General features: G+C 44.9%; 1 protein-coding gene across 3 annotated transcripts in view; it reads right to left on the minus strand.

Annotated features, from left to right (window-relative positions):
• cep112 (centrosomal protein 112) overlaps positions 1 to 14,138 on the minus strand; it is an 88,383-nt gene that overhangs the window by 39,913 nt on the left and 34,332 nt on the right. For all 3 annotated transcript variants that reach the window (XM_056407415.1, XM_056407412.1, XM_056407413.1), the window contains 3 exons: positions 11,316 to 11,451; positions 8,381 to 8,488; positions 3,530 to 3,712 (listed from right to left, as the gene is read on the minus strand). In XM_056407415.1, the coding sequence (XP_056263390.1) occupies positions 3,530 to 3,712; positions 8,381 to 8,488; positions 11,316 to 11,451 (427 nt within the window). The remainder of the gene's footprint in view (positions 1 to 3,529; positions 3,713 to 8,380; positions 8,489 to 11,315; positions 11,452 to 14,138) is intronic.

Consider the following 14,138-nt stretch of genomic DNA (forward strand, 5'->3'; position numbering starts at 1 on the left):
AACACAAGCGCAGAGACAATGCGCACGCCGGTGGAGCTGTCGGCCTTGTTTGCGTCACGTGACTCCCTCTGAGCTCGGTCTGTCATCACCCTCTTCATTTGACGCATCTTAATCACGTACTTGGGATTGAAAGGCTTTGAAAAATTGACAGCATCATTATTTAGTCCATCGTGGCCCAGAAGAAAGACCTCACAAGACTGCCGCTCTCCCCCGTGTCGTTTGAAGTCCAGATGGCGTGTACGCTCCTTGAGAGAAATAAATAGTTAGTCGGGAAAATAATACCTAGTTTTGAGGAGAAGCCGGTGGGATAAAAATATGAATGATGGGTTTTGCATTGAAAAAACAATTGTTTAAAAAAACAACCAAGGACTAGTGCTTGTCCTAGTTTGTTATATATTATACACAAAATAGAGTATATTGAGAAAAAAGTTAAATACGTTGAATTGTATGATCATATAATACAATGAATATTTACATTCTCCAAAATTGCCTGAGTGCATAGAGAAGATGAAATAAGTCCTACAATAGTTTCAAGGAAAGCGGCCCATGATAAATATATTCATAACACTCCATGGCTGGAGGAGTTCATCACAGTGTGTGTCGTTGGGAGGCGAAAAGGAAAGGCCACGACATCAGGAGTGGGGCGTGTTCGAGAGAGAACCAGTGACGGATCCCCCAAACAAAAGTCCCTCGTCCTCCGGGGGGCATTGATCAGCTGACAACACTGGCTGCAAGCCGACACGTGTTGAACCAGCAACAAGACATTTCATCATCCTGGACAGATACTGCTATTTAAAAAAAAAAAAACAGTTTCACAAATATTTATTCTTTTAGGAGAACATGCAGGTCCACCGGGCTGGGAATTCACAGCTAATCCCCCGAGTCGGTGGGATGCCAATCACACAATCCGGAGGCTTAACTCTGATTCTTTCATAACGTGTATAACATATAAAGCACAAACGGCAAATAGCCTGAATAATGTGTAGTCGCTCGATGGAGCCAAAGTACTTTGGGTAACACACTCTTGTGGAATGAGTGCAACCTGTCCACGTTCTTTTCTTTTCTTCATTGAATCTCCTCCTCGTGAGTCAGGAATGCGATATATTAGGGCCCCACCACATCAAAGGGATGACTCATCCTTCGAGCATGTGACTGACTTTTGCTGTTCACTGAGCCAACTTCCCGAGCGGCAACTACTTGCACCCATTCCAGGAAGACTGAGAGAAAGCGGATATGGGCAGAAATCATGACGCCTGGGTTCAATGGCCACGGCGGGCATTGGGGTTGTGTCTTGCTGACACGTCACTTGGTGAGAGTATTTTTGTCCCTCTGACCCTTGTGGTTGGAGCGTGTTTGAAAAGGCCAGAGGCTCACAAAATGAAAGAAGAAAGAAGAAAAGAAGCCGCTGCATTTGCTTTGCAGGAAGTGCTCTCTGTTTTCTGCAAATGTAAAAAAAAAAAGAAATTCCGTTCATATTTTCACAACTTCCACAGCCCTGTGTGATGGTTTAGAAAGGGGCCACTCTGTCTCGCTATCAGTTCTGAAGAGGTAAACAACTTTGGTAATGCAAAAGTGTTTAATAATAAGTGGATTTACTCAGTATATAACCCCCCCCCCCCCCAAAGAAACCCCTCATCTTTAATACATATCTGCTGCCGGAGTGTCAGCTGCTTGTCATTTTAACAGCTCATCAACGCTCACACAGGAAGTCAAACCAGCTCACATCCCCACTGCTTTCAGAAACCTCTCAATCCCGTCCAAGGCCGAGGTGGAAATCTGGATTCCTGCCGCTTTAGCATCTGACATTATGCAGGCGTCTGATCTCTGAGCTGCACCAGCAAACAGGAACTGAGAATTTGAGATGAGCACTGGGGAAGTTTGCTTTCTGTTACCTCCTGAGATCCTAAGATTTGTCAAACAACGCGTCACTTTGACACGAGCGGGACAGCATGCCATCAGCAGAAATGGCATTTCCAGAAACCCAAATAACACACTAGCTGGTGTCATCAGCGCTGTGAAAGACATTTCCCCAACATATTAGACATCCGAGTGGGAATGAAAAGTTAAAAAAAACACGACTGTTCTGTCATGTCGCACAGTTCCTTGCTTTTTAAGGACATTTTAGACTCCTGTGACACCAGCCAGTACAGCAGCGTGGCGGAAGACGAGAACTTGACTAGCAATGAGGAACAGAGCAGACGACCGAAGGACACGATATTTGGATATTTCAGCTCGCAACAGGGGGTTATTTTCACTCTTAGTGGGAGTATCCCCTCTATTGACAAAAAAAATGACATTTGAGAAAAAAATATTAAAATATCCAACTTGGGGAGACTCGTAGGTCTTCAAATATTGCTGCATTTGACTTTCGATACAGTGTTGATAAACATCTTTTTAAAGAAAAAACTCAAATGTTGTTATTTAATGGTAAACCTAATTGCTCTCTTAAATGTCCCTTTGCCATATATATACAGGACTGTCTCAGAAAATTAGAATATTGTGATAAAGTTCTTTATTTTCTGTAATGCAATTAAAAAAACAAAAATGTCATGCATTCTGGATTCATTACAAATCAACTGAAATATTGCAAGCCTTTTATTCTTTTAATAATTTTTTAATTGCATTACAGAAAATAAAGAACTTTATCACAATATTCTAATTTTCTGAGACAGTCCTGTATATATATATATATATGTATACACTTTTTGATGACGGAATCCAATTCTTTTTTTAAACGTAAGGTTGGATTTCTTCGCATGTCATTTTGTGCGACTGTGGCCGGATCCCCATCTCCACTTAACGGCTAATAAACAAAATTCTCTTCACGCTGACAAAGAAGAGTCCAACACATCCCCTGTTGGGGGCCGGTTAGTCGAATGGCTCCCGACAGAGCTCCAAGCTAGCCCAGGCTGCAGAGTGCCAGGGTTGTCCATTAATACAGACCATAATGTCACACCATCACTGTGGCCGCTGAAATAAGAGAAGATGGAGATGGCCACCTGCTGTGAGAGCAGAATGCCATGCTGGGATACACTTCGTTAGCTTGTCGCTGGTCCACAATCGTACAGCGGAATCAAAAGAGAGATTCGACCCAGGGTTTCTCATAAAAGATCGCTGCTCGACAGAACAGATTTATTCTCCGTCATCCGACTACCTGTGGTTTTTAGATTTCAAGTCCATACACCAAAAAATTAAAATAACAATAAACACTCGCACAACAGTGGAAGTTGGGACTGCGGAATATTTGAGTTTTCGCTTCTTGAATTAAAAAAAAGTTTTCTCTTGAGCGCAATGTTGTTTTTACACAAATATAATGACATTTTATTCAAACCGAAATTTCTAAAAATCTTCCGCCGGACACAAAGCCATCTGTAAAATGATTCATATCCGACGTGTCTTAACCCGCTGTGCTTTTGAAAACCCGGGAAAACGTCAATGGGCAAAAGACAAAATGGTTGTCCACGGGAGAGCGGCGGGTCGGCATGTATGTGTGTGTGTGTGCGAACGTGGATCGGTGGAGACCCCCTACCTGGGCATCGCGCTTCCTCCACTCCTGGGTGTGCTGTTGGTGCTGTTGCAGGGCTGCCCTGGCCTGCCTCTCCAGGCTGCTCGCCTCCCACTGGCGCTCCTGGACCAGGCTGTCCTTTTCCGCGCTGTGCTGCTGCTGTAGCCGCGTCCTCTCCTGCTCGTGCAGCGTGCGCTGCTCAGCCATCTGATTGGACAAGCAGGCAAAGAGAGACTTCATCAGCCAACACACACTCGGAGCAATCCTGTCGTCATGACAACTTGTCCATCCACCGATCCATTCATCCTTTTCTTTCGTCCGATTCCTGATTGAACCTCCGGCGAGAACACCCGAACAATTTGGGGCGAAATTGTGTCGTTAGGTGGTGGGAAGAAAAAAAAAGCGGGAAAAGTTTTTCTACGATTCCTCGCATTGCCAGACATGAAGCGATGTGTTTACATCTGGCGTGATCCCCCGCCCTCCCACCTCTCCTGCCAATTGTACACACCGGCCCTCAATGTCCCACTCCTCTCTCTCTCTTCAAATCTGTCCCCCCTCGCCCCTATTCTGCCATCGGCATATAAAAGAGCAGCTCGTTTGGGCTACGCATGCAAGCTGGCAGGGGTTAGCCATCTGGCTGCAGCAGCTACCCGATGCCCCCATGCTATGCGGCTGACAGCATGCGCAAATCGGCTTAGGCGATGACTATGATGATCATTATAAAACCAAATCGGGAAGAAAAAAACTGAAGCGGGAGGCAGGGCGAGGCGAAACTTTGGGGAGAACCGAGAAGATGCTAAAATACCGCTTTTACTCACAATTATAATATCAGGCTTGATTTAACCAATAAAAAAAAAACAGTCATGCCATTAATGAATCAATATCTGTTTTCCATAAATGGGATTATACTCAAGCGACAATTACCGGGCTGCTGTCATCGGGGTTCATGCTGCTGATGAGGAAATATGAAGTAAGAGTATAGCAAGGAGCTTTATGCGCCAGTCAACAAGAAGGCTCACGACATAAACACAGACTGGAGTTACAACCAGCTACACACACACACACACAATACAGTAGAGGAACACATAACACTTCTACTGGGACACAAAGCCCACATTTGTCAGGGCGTAATGGTCCTGGCAGCTGAAGCGAGTCTGTATTGCAGCGCGACAGTGAGCGGAGTCACCTGCTGAGAGGTGAGCCTGGGCAGCACCAAGCCCCGGAGCCGTTCCCAGGCTCTGTTCCCTTCCCACTCCCCCATGGCGGGGGGACCAGTGACCCCCACACCATCCCGTCGTGCAGCCCCAGCCTGAGTCTTGAAAGGACAGCAGGGGCCTGGGGCCCATTCGCTTCCCTGCTTTGAAGCTAATCCCCCGCACATTGTGCTCGACGGCACCCGACCTGGCCTGCCAGAGGAGCGGCGATCCACCGCCTCGATACCCGCTGCCTGCTCGACCCACGGACCTATCTTCGGACGTTGCGTGCTATTCAGAGCAGGTGATGAATGAGTGGCTATCTACAGGAAGCCGGATCCCGTCCCCCAGCACTGAGGAGAAGGCCACAATAGAAACTTCATTCTGGCAGACAAGAATTTACCCCTCGGGTTTTGAGAGAGCTCTGCCCTCTAAAAAACAGCAATGGGAAGAATTAGAACTGGATAAAAATGGATTTCTATCTTCGCGGCTCAGTTAATGGCATTAAAGAGACCCTCTAAGCACCTCACGCGTTCCAATTGCCTCCACTTCATAATAGAGCACCACAGAGCTCCATTAAACACACACTATGGAGGCTTTGGGCAACATCACCCACTCGCTGCCACTGGCGATGCTGATGCTGCCTCCGGTGCACTCCACAGACTTCCTTTTCCCACAATAGACGGACACAAATGAGATCCACATCCGGAATACAGTCGGACTGATACAGCAGCACAAGCTACAGCTTTGAGATCTCCCCAGCAGGACATCGCAGCTTACTGGTCGGGTCTCGGGTCATGGGGGAGAGGGTGGGGGTCTGAGGTGAAACGATGATGATGGAGAAATGGGCGAGATAGATCCATTGTGAGAAAAAAACAGCTAAAAAAGAAAAAGACGGAGAAGAGACGACAGAGAGCGGACCCAGCCAGGAGCCTGGTTGTGACATCACGTAGCGCCAGCGTGCAGCGGAGGATGCTGGGTGCTGCGGTTCTTAAAGGGACCGGCATGGCGTTTTACGAGGGAAGACCGAGTGGGTTAGGGCACAGCTTGGTGCCGCAGACGCAGAGTGGGCCGGGTGTGACCGCACAGCACGACTCCTGTCAGGAGGGCCGGCCGTGGTTGTGTGTGCGAGACAGGACAGTGAGGCAACGGGGCTTCGCTCAGCCCCTGGGGGGTGAATGTGAAATGTTTGGGAAGGAGGAGTTGAACAGAAGCCCTGTCTGGTCTCAGCAGGGGTGGCTGGGGTGGGCTTGTGGGAAGGATGGGAGCGATGGCAGAAAGACAAGCCTCTCCCTCCTCACTGGAGGGTTTCATCTGAAGATGGCCAGCGAGCGCCGCTGGATTTAAGTATTCATCTCTGGGCAGTTCGTCCACACACACTAGAGTGTCTATAAACTAAAGATTCCTTTATTCCACTCCCCCAATTTAACATCTGAAGAGGACCGTTGAGTTTTCCTTTAACTCTCAAGGGCACGACTCCAAACCAGCCATTTGACCTCGCTACATCACTCCGACGTCATGAGGCAGAGCTCTGTGAGGACGCCATGACGTCCAGCGGCAAACGGGGTCGGCTGGAAAACAACTCCTTCATAAAGAGTTCCCTTTTTCTCAAGGGCCCATTGAAGTTGGCCTTGAGGGAATGTTCTTTTGTGAGCATCTGAATGGACAAACTTGACCCCCCGCAATCGTGTGACACCAATCTCCCTGCAGCGGAGACACAATGCACAGACACATGCAGGCATGGGTTACACACAGAGTACCCATGGCCACGCTTCTGTGTGTGCAGAAACACAGGGAAAGAATGCACACACACACACACACACACACAGAACATTAACAACCGTTGTGCTGGCAGTAACTTATGAATAATCGCACGTCTTCATGTGTGTAGAGAAGAATTTCCGCTTTCTTTCTCCACCCTTCTAACTGTGGAGGTAATGTCACCAGCACTCACATCAACATCATCACAAAGGCGGGCCTTTCATCTTCATATGTTTTTTCATCTTCAAGACAAAAGAACTTCCCGACGAGCCGCTCGCCCTGTGTAACTGGCATCAACTGTCAACTGCACCCCCCACACTGATGATAATAGTCGCTTCTATTCTTCCTGAGACGCTTTGATTACTTACCTGTTTTTCACATGAGATGGAATTCACAATACCTCAGAGCAATATACTTAAGATGGCACTCAAAACACAGAGACATTGTCAGCTACTGGATCTCTGTAGAGACATACAAATGTCTTATGGATATATATATATATATATATATATATACACACACACAATCTGTTTAAAGGTTTAAGCGGCATCGTCTGATTCCTATAACTTTACGCTTGGAGAAATAATTAAAAAGAGGCATTTCCCACTTTCCACAGTCAAATGCGTTTTTGCCGGATAAAAAAAAATCCTATTTGAATCTTTTTGAAAGTGTGATTATTTTTTTACCCATATACTTCATTATAATTACAAACACAATTGTTCGGTCACGGAGCAAATCGATAACGTGCAACCGTTTCTCGACTCCTTGGCAATAGCGCCGGGCAAATCTGCAGCACATTACACACGGTGTAAACTTCCTGTGGCCTGGAGATGAGTGTCAGCACGCGTATTAACGGACAGGCGGAGGGCTGGAAACGTATCGTGTCGGGAAATAGACGTGAGTTAGTGCTGTAGTCTCTTAAATCTTCTTTATTCAAAGAAATTATTGAAGAACTTAAATGATTTATTATTTGACGGCAATCTAGGGATAAATTAATGTCTTATACAATATTGCACTTATGTGTTACTATGCAGGGATGAATGATTATGCCTGAACAACAATAACAATCTTGATTATTTTGCCTATTGTTGAACTCTCTATTGAAGTACACCAGATTGTTTTGTATATTATGTACATTGTGAAATGAATACTTTATTATACTTTACGTTACTTTATTACAATATAGTTTACATATAGTAGTCACATAAAGAAATAACCGAGGATAATACTTTCTAAACACTGCCTTAAAATGGAAGATTAGATTATAGGTTAGAGTGCACGTTCTTTTTGGCTAAAATATCAATGACATGGTTAAAGTGTAGTCAGAGATAAAAATCCGACTTGCTGCCCGCTGAGGTGAAAAGTGAAATGTAAGTAATAGAAATATAAGCTTTGCAACATGCCGCCTACAATGAGACTGCCTCCGATAATATCCGTTGCTGTGGATTAATTGAATCCGTTGCTATATGAGAAATGTCCTCCTATCAGCGAGCTGGATTTCAATGAGGAGTGAAAAAGGTTTCTAGACTGCTAATCGAAGAAGAGTCACAGCGATGCGATGATAAGGGAGCCGAGTGTCTGCCATGCAGATTGCATTCGTTTTCAATTGGCAACGTTTAAGATATTTATTGAGCTGCAATCCAAGCTTGATCTAAAGCGTGTCCCTTATCATGAGAAATTAATCAGGAGGGACAGATGTGGAAGGAATAACAAAATGAATGTCGATCCCCTCGGTTGGCTTCAGCTGCCCGAGCGCTCAGCGATTATAGAGGAAAGATAACAATGTGACGATGAGAGAAGCAAGAGGAGGATTATTTCCCCTGGCTTCATCACGACGCGAGAAGCATGAAAACCTTTCCCACGCGCAGGTTGTCAAACACGCTGTGGACAGATGGACGGGAACACCGCGACTCGGACAGACCTGCTGCTCGTATTTCTGTCTGAGGGCTTCAAGTTGCTGCGAGAACTCTTTGGCCTGGTTCTCCCTGAGGAACTTGGAGCGGATCAGGTCCTCCTCTACCTTATCCATCTGGAGGCATGAGAGGGGGGAAAAAAGAACGCATTAAAATAATTAAACTTTACACACAGTGAAGTTGTGTGAGACTTATTGCCAAGGTTTAAAAAAACACATACATTAAGGCTGGGTTCACCATCTGAAGCACATTCACTTCGCTATGAAGCCCACACGATATGCAACTTACAATCTCAGATTTCGGGAGATGGAATATACCGTTGTGTTCAGAATTCTGCTCAATATGTTTTCATTAGTTACAGTTGACACTCATAATCACAGCACAATAATAAATATGTGCAGAACCTGCAAAACGCCGTCATCTGAGTGATGGCGCCGTAATCATTTTCTTTCAATATGATCTTATTGAACCACCATCAGTAAGAAATAAAAAATGTTTAACGTGTGTTCTTATCGTAATGGTTTTGTGATAACAGCACATCAAAGTTATGAGCTATTTATCAAAGTAGGATATTATAATTAACATTAAATATGTAATACAGAAGTTAAAATAGAAATATTCACAGATGCAACTCAAAGGCTCGCGTAAAGTAACAAGCTTCTGCCTCCGAGGACAATATTATGCTCTTCATCTTAACTCCTCTTGCTCGCAGAATACCACTTCCATATGTTGTATTCAGGTGACGAGAATCCAAACAGTCGGAAATGTAATTTACTGAAACGCCTTTGTATCTGGGCTTTGCCGTGCGTCGCGCTCTAAATGCTAAATGTGTTTTAATTAATCCATTTAAAATAATAAAACCTCGTTTGAACTAAGCCACGCAGCGGAGATCTCACTCCGTGTGCCGCTTCTTCAAAACGAGGCAGATTTATCCTTTAAGAGCAAGTCTTCAAGTGGGATACAGATTTAAAAAATGAGAGAAAGAGCGAGAGAGGAGGAGAGAGATACAGATAACACATTTAAATAGAGAGGGATAGGATGATGAGAGGAAAGACGGAAGAATGAAAAGAGAGAAAGCAAAGAAACTTCTACGACATTAATGTAACACCCGGTTCCGTGTCTCCTCTGTGTCTTCTCTGTCTCCTCTGTGTCTTCTCTGACCCGATCAAATATTACACGCCTTAGGATTTATTTTTGACCCAAAAATGTTTAATGTCGTTGTTCTTCGGGTAGTCAACAAAACACAAAAAAAAGTCACACACAAAACTGAAAAACAATAATAATTCTTATTATTTTCTGGATTTTTTAATTGCTGGCGTCAAAAAAAACAAAAATAAAATAAAAAAAAAAAAATCTAAAAGGGGGATGGGGGGTGAATCGTCAAAAATGGGTCAAATGGATGGGGAGGGATTCGGGTCAAAATGACCCTAAGGCAACACAAGGGTTAATTGTTTAATTCCCCTCACCTGCCCTCAGCCACTCTTGTCTCGTTAGTCTGATGTCGTACACCTGTTTCCCCCCCTATATATTGTGTCAGTCTTTCCCTTGTCTGCTGTCGGATTGTCATCTCTAGTTCCGTGTCCTTTTCCCGTCGTCCTGTCTGTCGTATCTGATTCTGCCTGTTGACCCTGCCTGCCCTGACTGACGATCCTCTGCCTGCCCCTTTTGGACCTTGTTTTTTTGTAAACTGTTTTGCCTCATTAAAGAGTGCTTTTTTATTTTATTTATATTGCGTCCAGCCTGTCTCTCTGCGCCTGAGCCTCACCCCGTCACAAGAACCTGACAATTAAAGCCTTTGCTTGGGAAAATGGAACTGGGCGAAGAAGGGTGGGAGGATGACGGGGATGCAGAGGAGACGGCTGCTCTCCGGGCTTTGATGTGGGCCGAGGATAAAGTCAGATTGGAGATTGGGATGCCAGGGGCATGATGGGAAAAGAGGGAACGAGCATGAGATGTAAACATGAGAACATGAGGAAAGAGGAGAACGACGAGGCGCAACAGATATTTTCCAAGCATCGAGAGAAGATGATATAATTTGTGTAAAAAATAAAACGTGAATTCTAGAAGCAGAAACAACGAGGAAAGCCTGTCAATGGCACCGTTTAGTTTGTGTGCTCGTTTCACGTTAATGACGGAGGACATCAGAGTTTCCTCAAGCGTCTTCTCTGCCGTCTTGAGGGTTCAGATGCGAGAGGCACATTTGCTTCTCCTGTCGATACGACAAACATTTTTAATTCACTCTGGGGGAATAAAGCGTCATCGTCGACTCCCACAAAACCTTTTCTGACACTCCGACGTACCGATCTGCCGAACAACTTCGCTAATCAGTGACAAAAAACTTGATAATCTCCACAACACGGAGCGCTAAACAACACACACACGCACGCACGCACGCACACACGCACACCGCAGCAATGAAAGACAAAAAAAGGCTATTAAAAAAAAGGCCCAGAGCCAAACTATCTCGTAAGACTGCATCAGACGTTTACGGCGCCGTATGCATCGATTGGAGAGCTCTCCCGATAATTTTTCGCGTGTGCTTCTCAGTGGAGGAGCAGATGAAGGAGAGAGGCGGGAGACAGACATACGGAGGAATTCAAGTGCAGCCAGCGTGGCGCCCTGTTGCATCTGTGGTCAGGCTGTGTCTCTGCAACCACAACAATGTGTGTGTGTGTGTGCATTGTCTTGGTTACTGCTTGTCAAACAGCGTTTAAATGTACCCTTTGTGGTGACGCAAACATGAAAGAGGGTAAGAGTGCATCTGTATCTGGCACACAACTGATAACAAAACATGCGCTGATGCACATTCACATCACACACCGATGTACAGCACGCACACATATGAATGAAAACAGGTGTGTGTGTGTGTGTGTGCGCGAGGATGCCGCTTCGTGTTAGCTGATGTGCCCGCGTGTGTGTGCGCGTTATACGTGTGTATCCGACCTGGAGCTTGACCTCGGCGTAGGTCTTCTCGGCGCTGAGCTCCACCTGCTTCTTGAACTGCTCCAGGGCCGAATCGGCCTGCTGGATCTGCTGCCTCTGGCTCTCTCTGGCTCGGTCCAGCTGGCTCTCCATCTCCCTTCAAACCAAACACACACAACAACAACAAAAGGTATACATCACGAAATCCAGAAATGCTTCGTCAAGAAAGCAAGGGACCGTTTTTTCTGAGAGAACTTCTCAAAACAGGAGTTAAAAAGTGCTTTCGAGGAGGAAGGAAAGATGGATGGACGTAGAAACGTACGTCTCGTAGAATAGTTAAGTCGTAGTTTCATAACCGTGGATTACGAGCCGCCACGGTGTGTAGCTCGTATTGTTTTCACCTTGTGAGTCTGAGTCTGTGTGTGTTGTGGTGGAAATTAATGTTCCGTGACCGTGAGAAATCAAAAGTAGTTTAAAAACGGTTGTCTCACAACACTTTATTACAGGAACAAGTTCACAAACATTCAACCATTAGCCAAGTACAAACAAGCCATTGACCGTGAGAAAATACTGCTGTCGTTTCGTCAAAGTTTCCTGTATTTTATACGTTGACAGAAGCCCAGTAGAACATCCGTGTTCAACCTACTCGGCTGATCTTATCAAGCGGAGCGTAATGATAGGACAAGGTAATCTCAAATTGATTATTTTTTAGCTTAAGTCCATAAAGATAACCCCAGGATGTGCCTGGTCATCATCGGTGTCCCGGTTCTTCTGCCACATGTACACAAATGGTATATCTAACATGAGAAAACAATGATTTAGGATTTTCCTCCGACATGTACCATCATGGCAAAAGGTGGTCCTGGTGACGTCTACTCCTGCAGTGACCACAGCAGAAGAGATTTGAGCCTGACGTTTACCGTATATATATATATATATATATTTCCGTCTGTGGACAGATTGCACCATCGTGATGTCACAACCGTCCGTGCCACATGCGATCAAGAAAATGTGCAGGCGTGTGTAGTCGACATCAAAATGTGCATTTGATATCGCAACCGGTGTGAACCCATCGCAGCGGCTTCAACGGAAGGAACAGAGAGACGAGTCCAACGCCGCGCGTCTCCCAAGCAGGTACGCTGCTGCCGTTGCCGGAAAACGTGAGGTCACGGAGTTGAAAGCTGAACGGATTGACGACGGCCTCATCGTGAGAGCCGACAGCGGCCAGCCGAAAGACCCACGACTTCAGACACAACACCGAGCAGCTGTCTAGCACGAAGGGAGTGGGGGAGGGGTGGGTGGAGAAAGGGGCGCAAGAACGACAACGCTAGAAGTGAAGGGGTCGCGGGAGGGCGTTGTGAATGTACATGTACATGTTTGAAATATATAAATCAGACCGAGATCACATATCCACGACTTTAACCTACGCTTACCAAGAGAGATTTGCGAAATAGCAGAAATACATAAAGATCAGAGGCTCATCCCTTATTTAGTAACTTTTACTTTTAGCGGACTCAAACTACAAATACATGCAAGGGCTCCTCTTCACGGTTGATGAGGAAGCTCAGCTGTCGTAATGACACGCAATTTGGTTTTTTATCATGTCAACATGCGCTCACATCTGACTGGTTTCATCATGTTTGTCATATGATATGAATATTGGATTTGGATTTTAAATCCATTAAAGGACCACTCTTGAAGAGAACATGTTATTAAATTTAAAAAATATATATTTACAAATAATATATGCCGTAACAACTCAGAACATTATCAAATGCTTATTTATATTAATCTACTTGTGATAGGCGTGTGCCGACACATATAGTATGGAGATAAGTATATTATATACATATTTGTACGTTCTCGCCAAGAGCACAGACTAGCATCCAACCCACACAATCAGATACAATGGATGTCTTGTGATTCATGATTAAAGGTTATTAAAAATGCCTCACTGGGAGCAACATTGAGGATAACTTTATGAAACTGCGGAGATTTGACAAAAACAAGTCAAACAGCCACAAAATCAGACAGAAATCCCAGAGAAGAAGCTGCACTTCCAGCACCCCGTCCCGGCTATTCATGTGTGCTTTATGGTGATCGTGTTCCGGGTGAACCTCGTTGAAACTTCAGCTCAAAGTGAAGACATTCTTTCTGGGCTGCAGAGATGCCTCTGCAACAGTTCGTGAAATCTTCCAAGAACTTTCTTGTGATTAGTGCGCAAACATGACAATGTTTGGGGAGAGAATATGACTGTGTGTGGTGTGTGTGTCTTGGTGCTTGTCTCTTGCTCCCTTGTAAATGAACACTCATTGTGTGTTTGATTATTCCCCATGGAGAGACGAGGAGGAAGAATTCATTTTTGACCAGTGGGTGAGACTTTAAACCAATTAGAAGACAAAATGTCAACAGACACACGGAGGGTGGAGGACGAGGACAGACACACACACACACACACACACACACTCTCCACGAATGTATCTATATTTCACAATGCAGGACTGACAAGTGTGTGTGGGCGTGTGTATGTTTTACAATTCATAATAGGGGCATGGTTCATTAACGCAGTGATGAAAGCACACACACACACACACACACATTCTTCACAGTCTGCATTCTTGTTAAGTGATTAATCACTCCCTATAATCAAAGTAACAACTTTATAAAGATATAACACTAAATAAAACATAACAAAAATGAAACAGAGAAAGTCAGAGTGAGGTAAACAGCAAAATGAAAAAAAGGAAAATAACAGAAGCAAAATGAATGTGCAAGCTTTCTCTCCCCTTTATAGTGTTCTGTCTCTTTGTAATTTTGGTCTCTCTCATGTCGGACATCAAACGA

The sequence above is a fragment of the Pseudoliparis swirei genome, chromosome 23 (genome assembly GCF_029220125.1).
Source record: "Pseudoliparis swirei isolate HS2019 ecotype Mariana Trench chromosome 23, NWPU_hadal_v1, whole genome shotgun sequence".
Taxonomy (NCBI): Eukaryota; Metazoa; Chordata; class Actinopteri; order Perciformes; family Liparidae; genus Pseudoliparis; species Pseudoliparis swirei.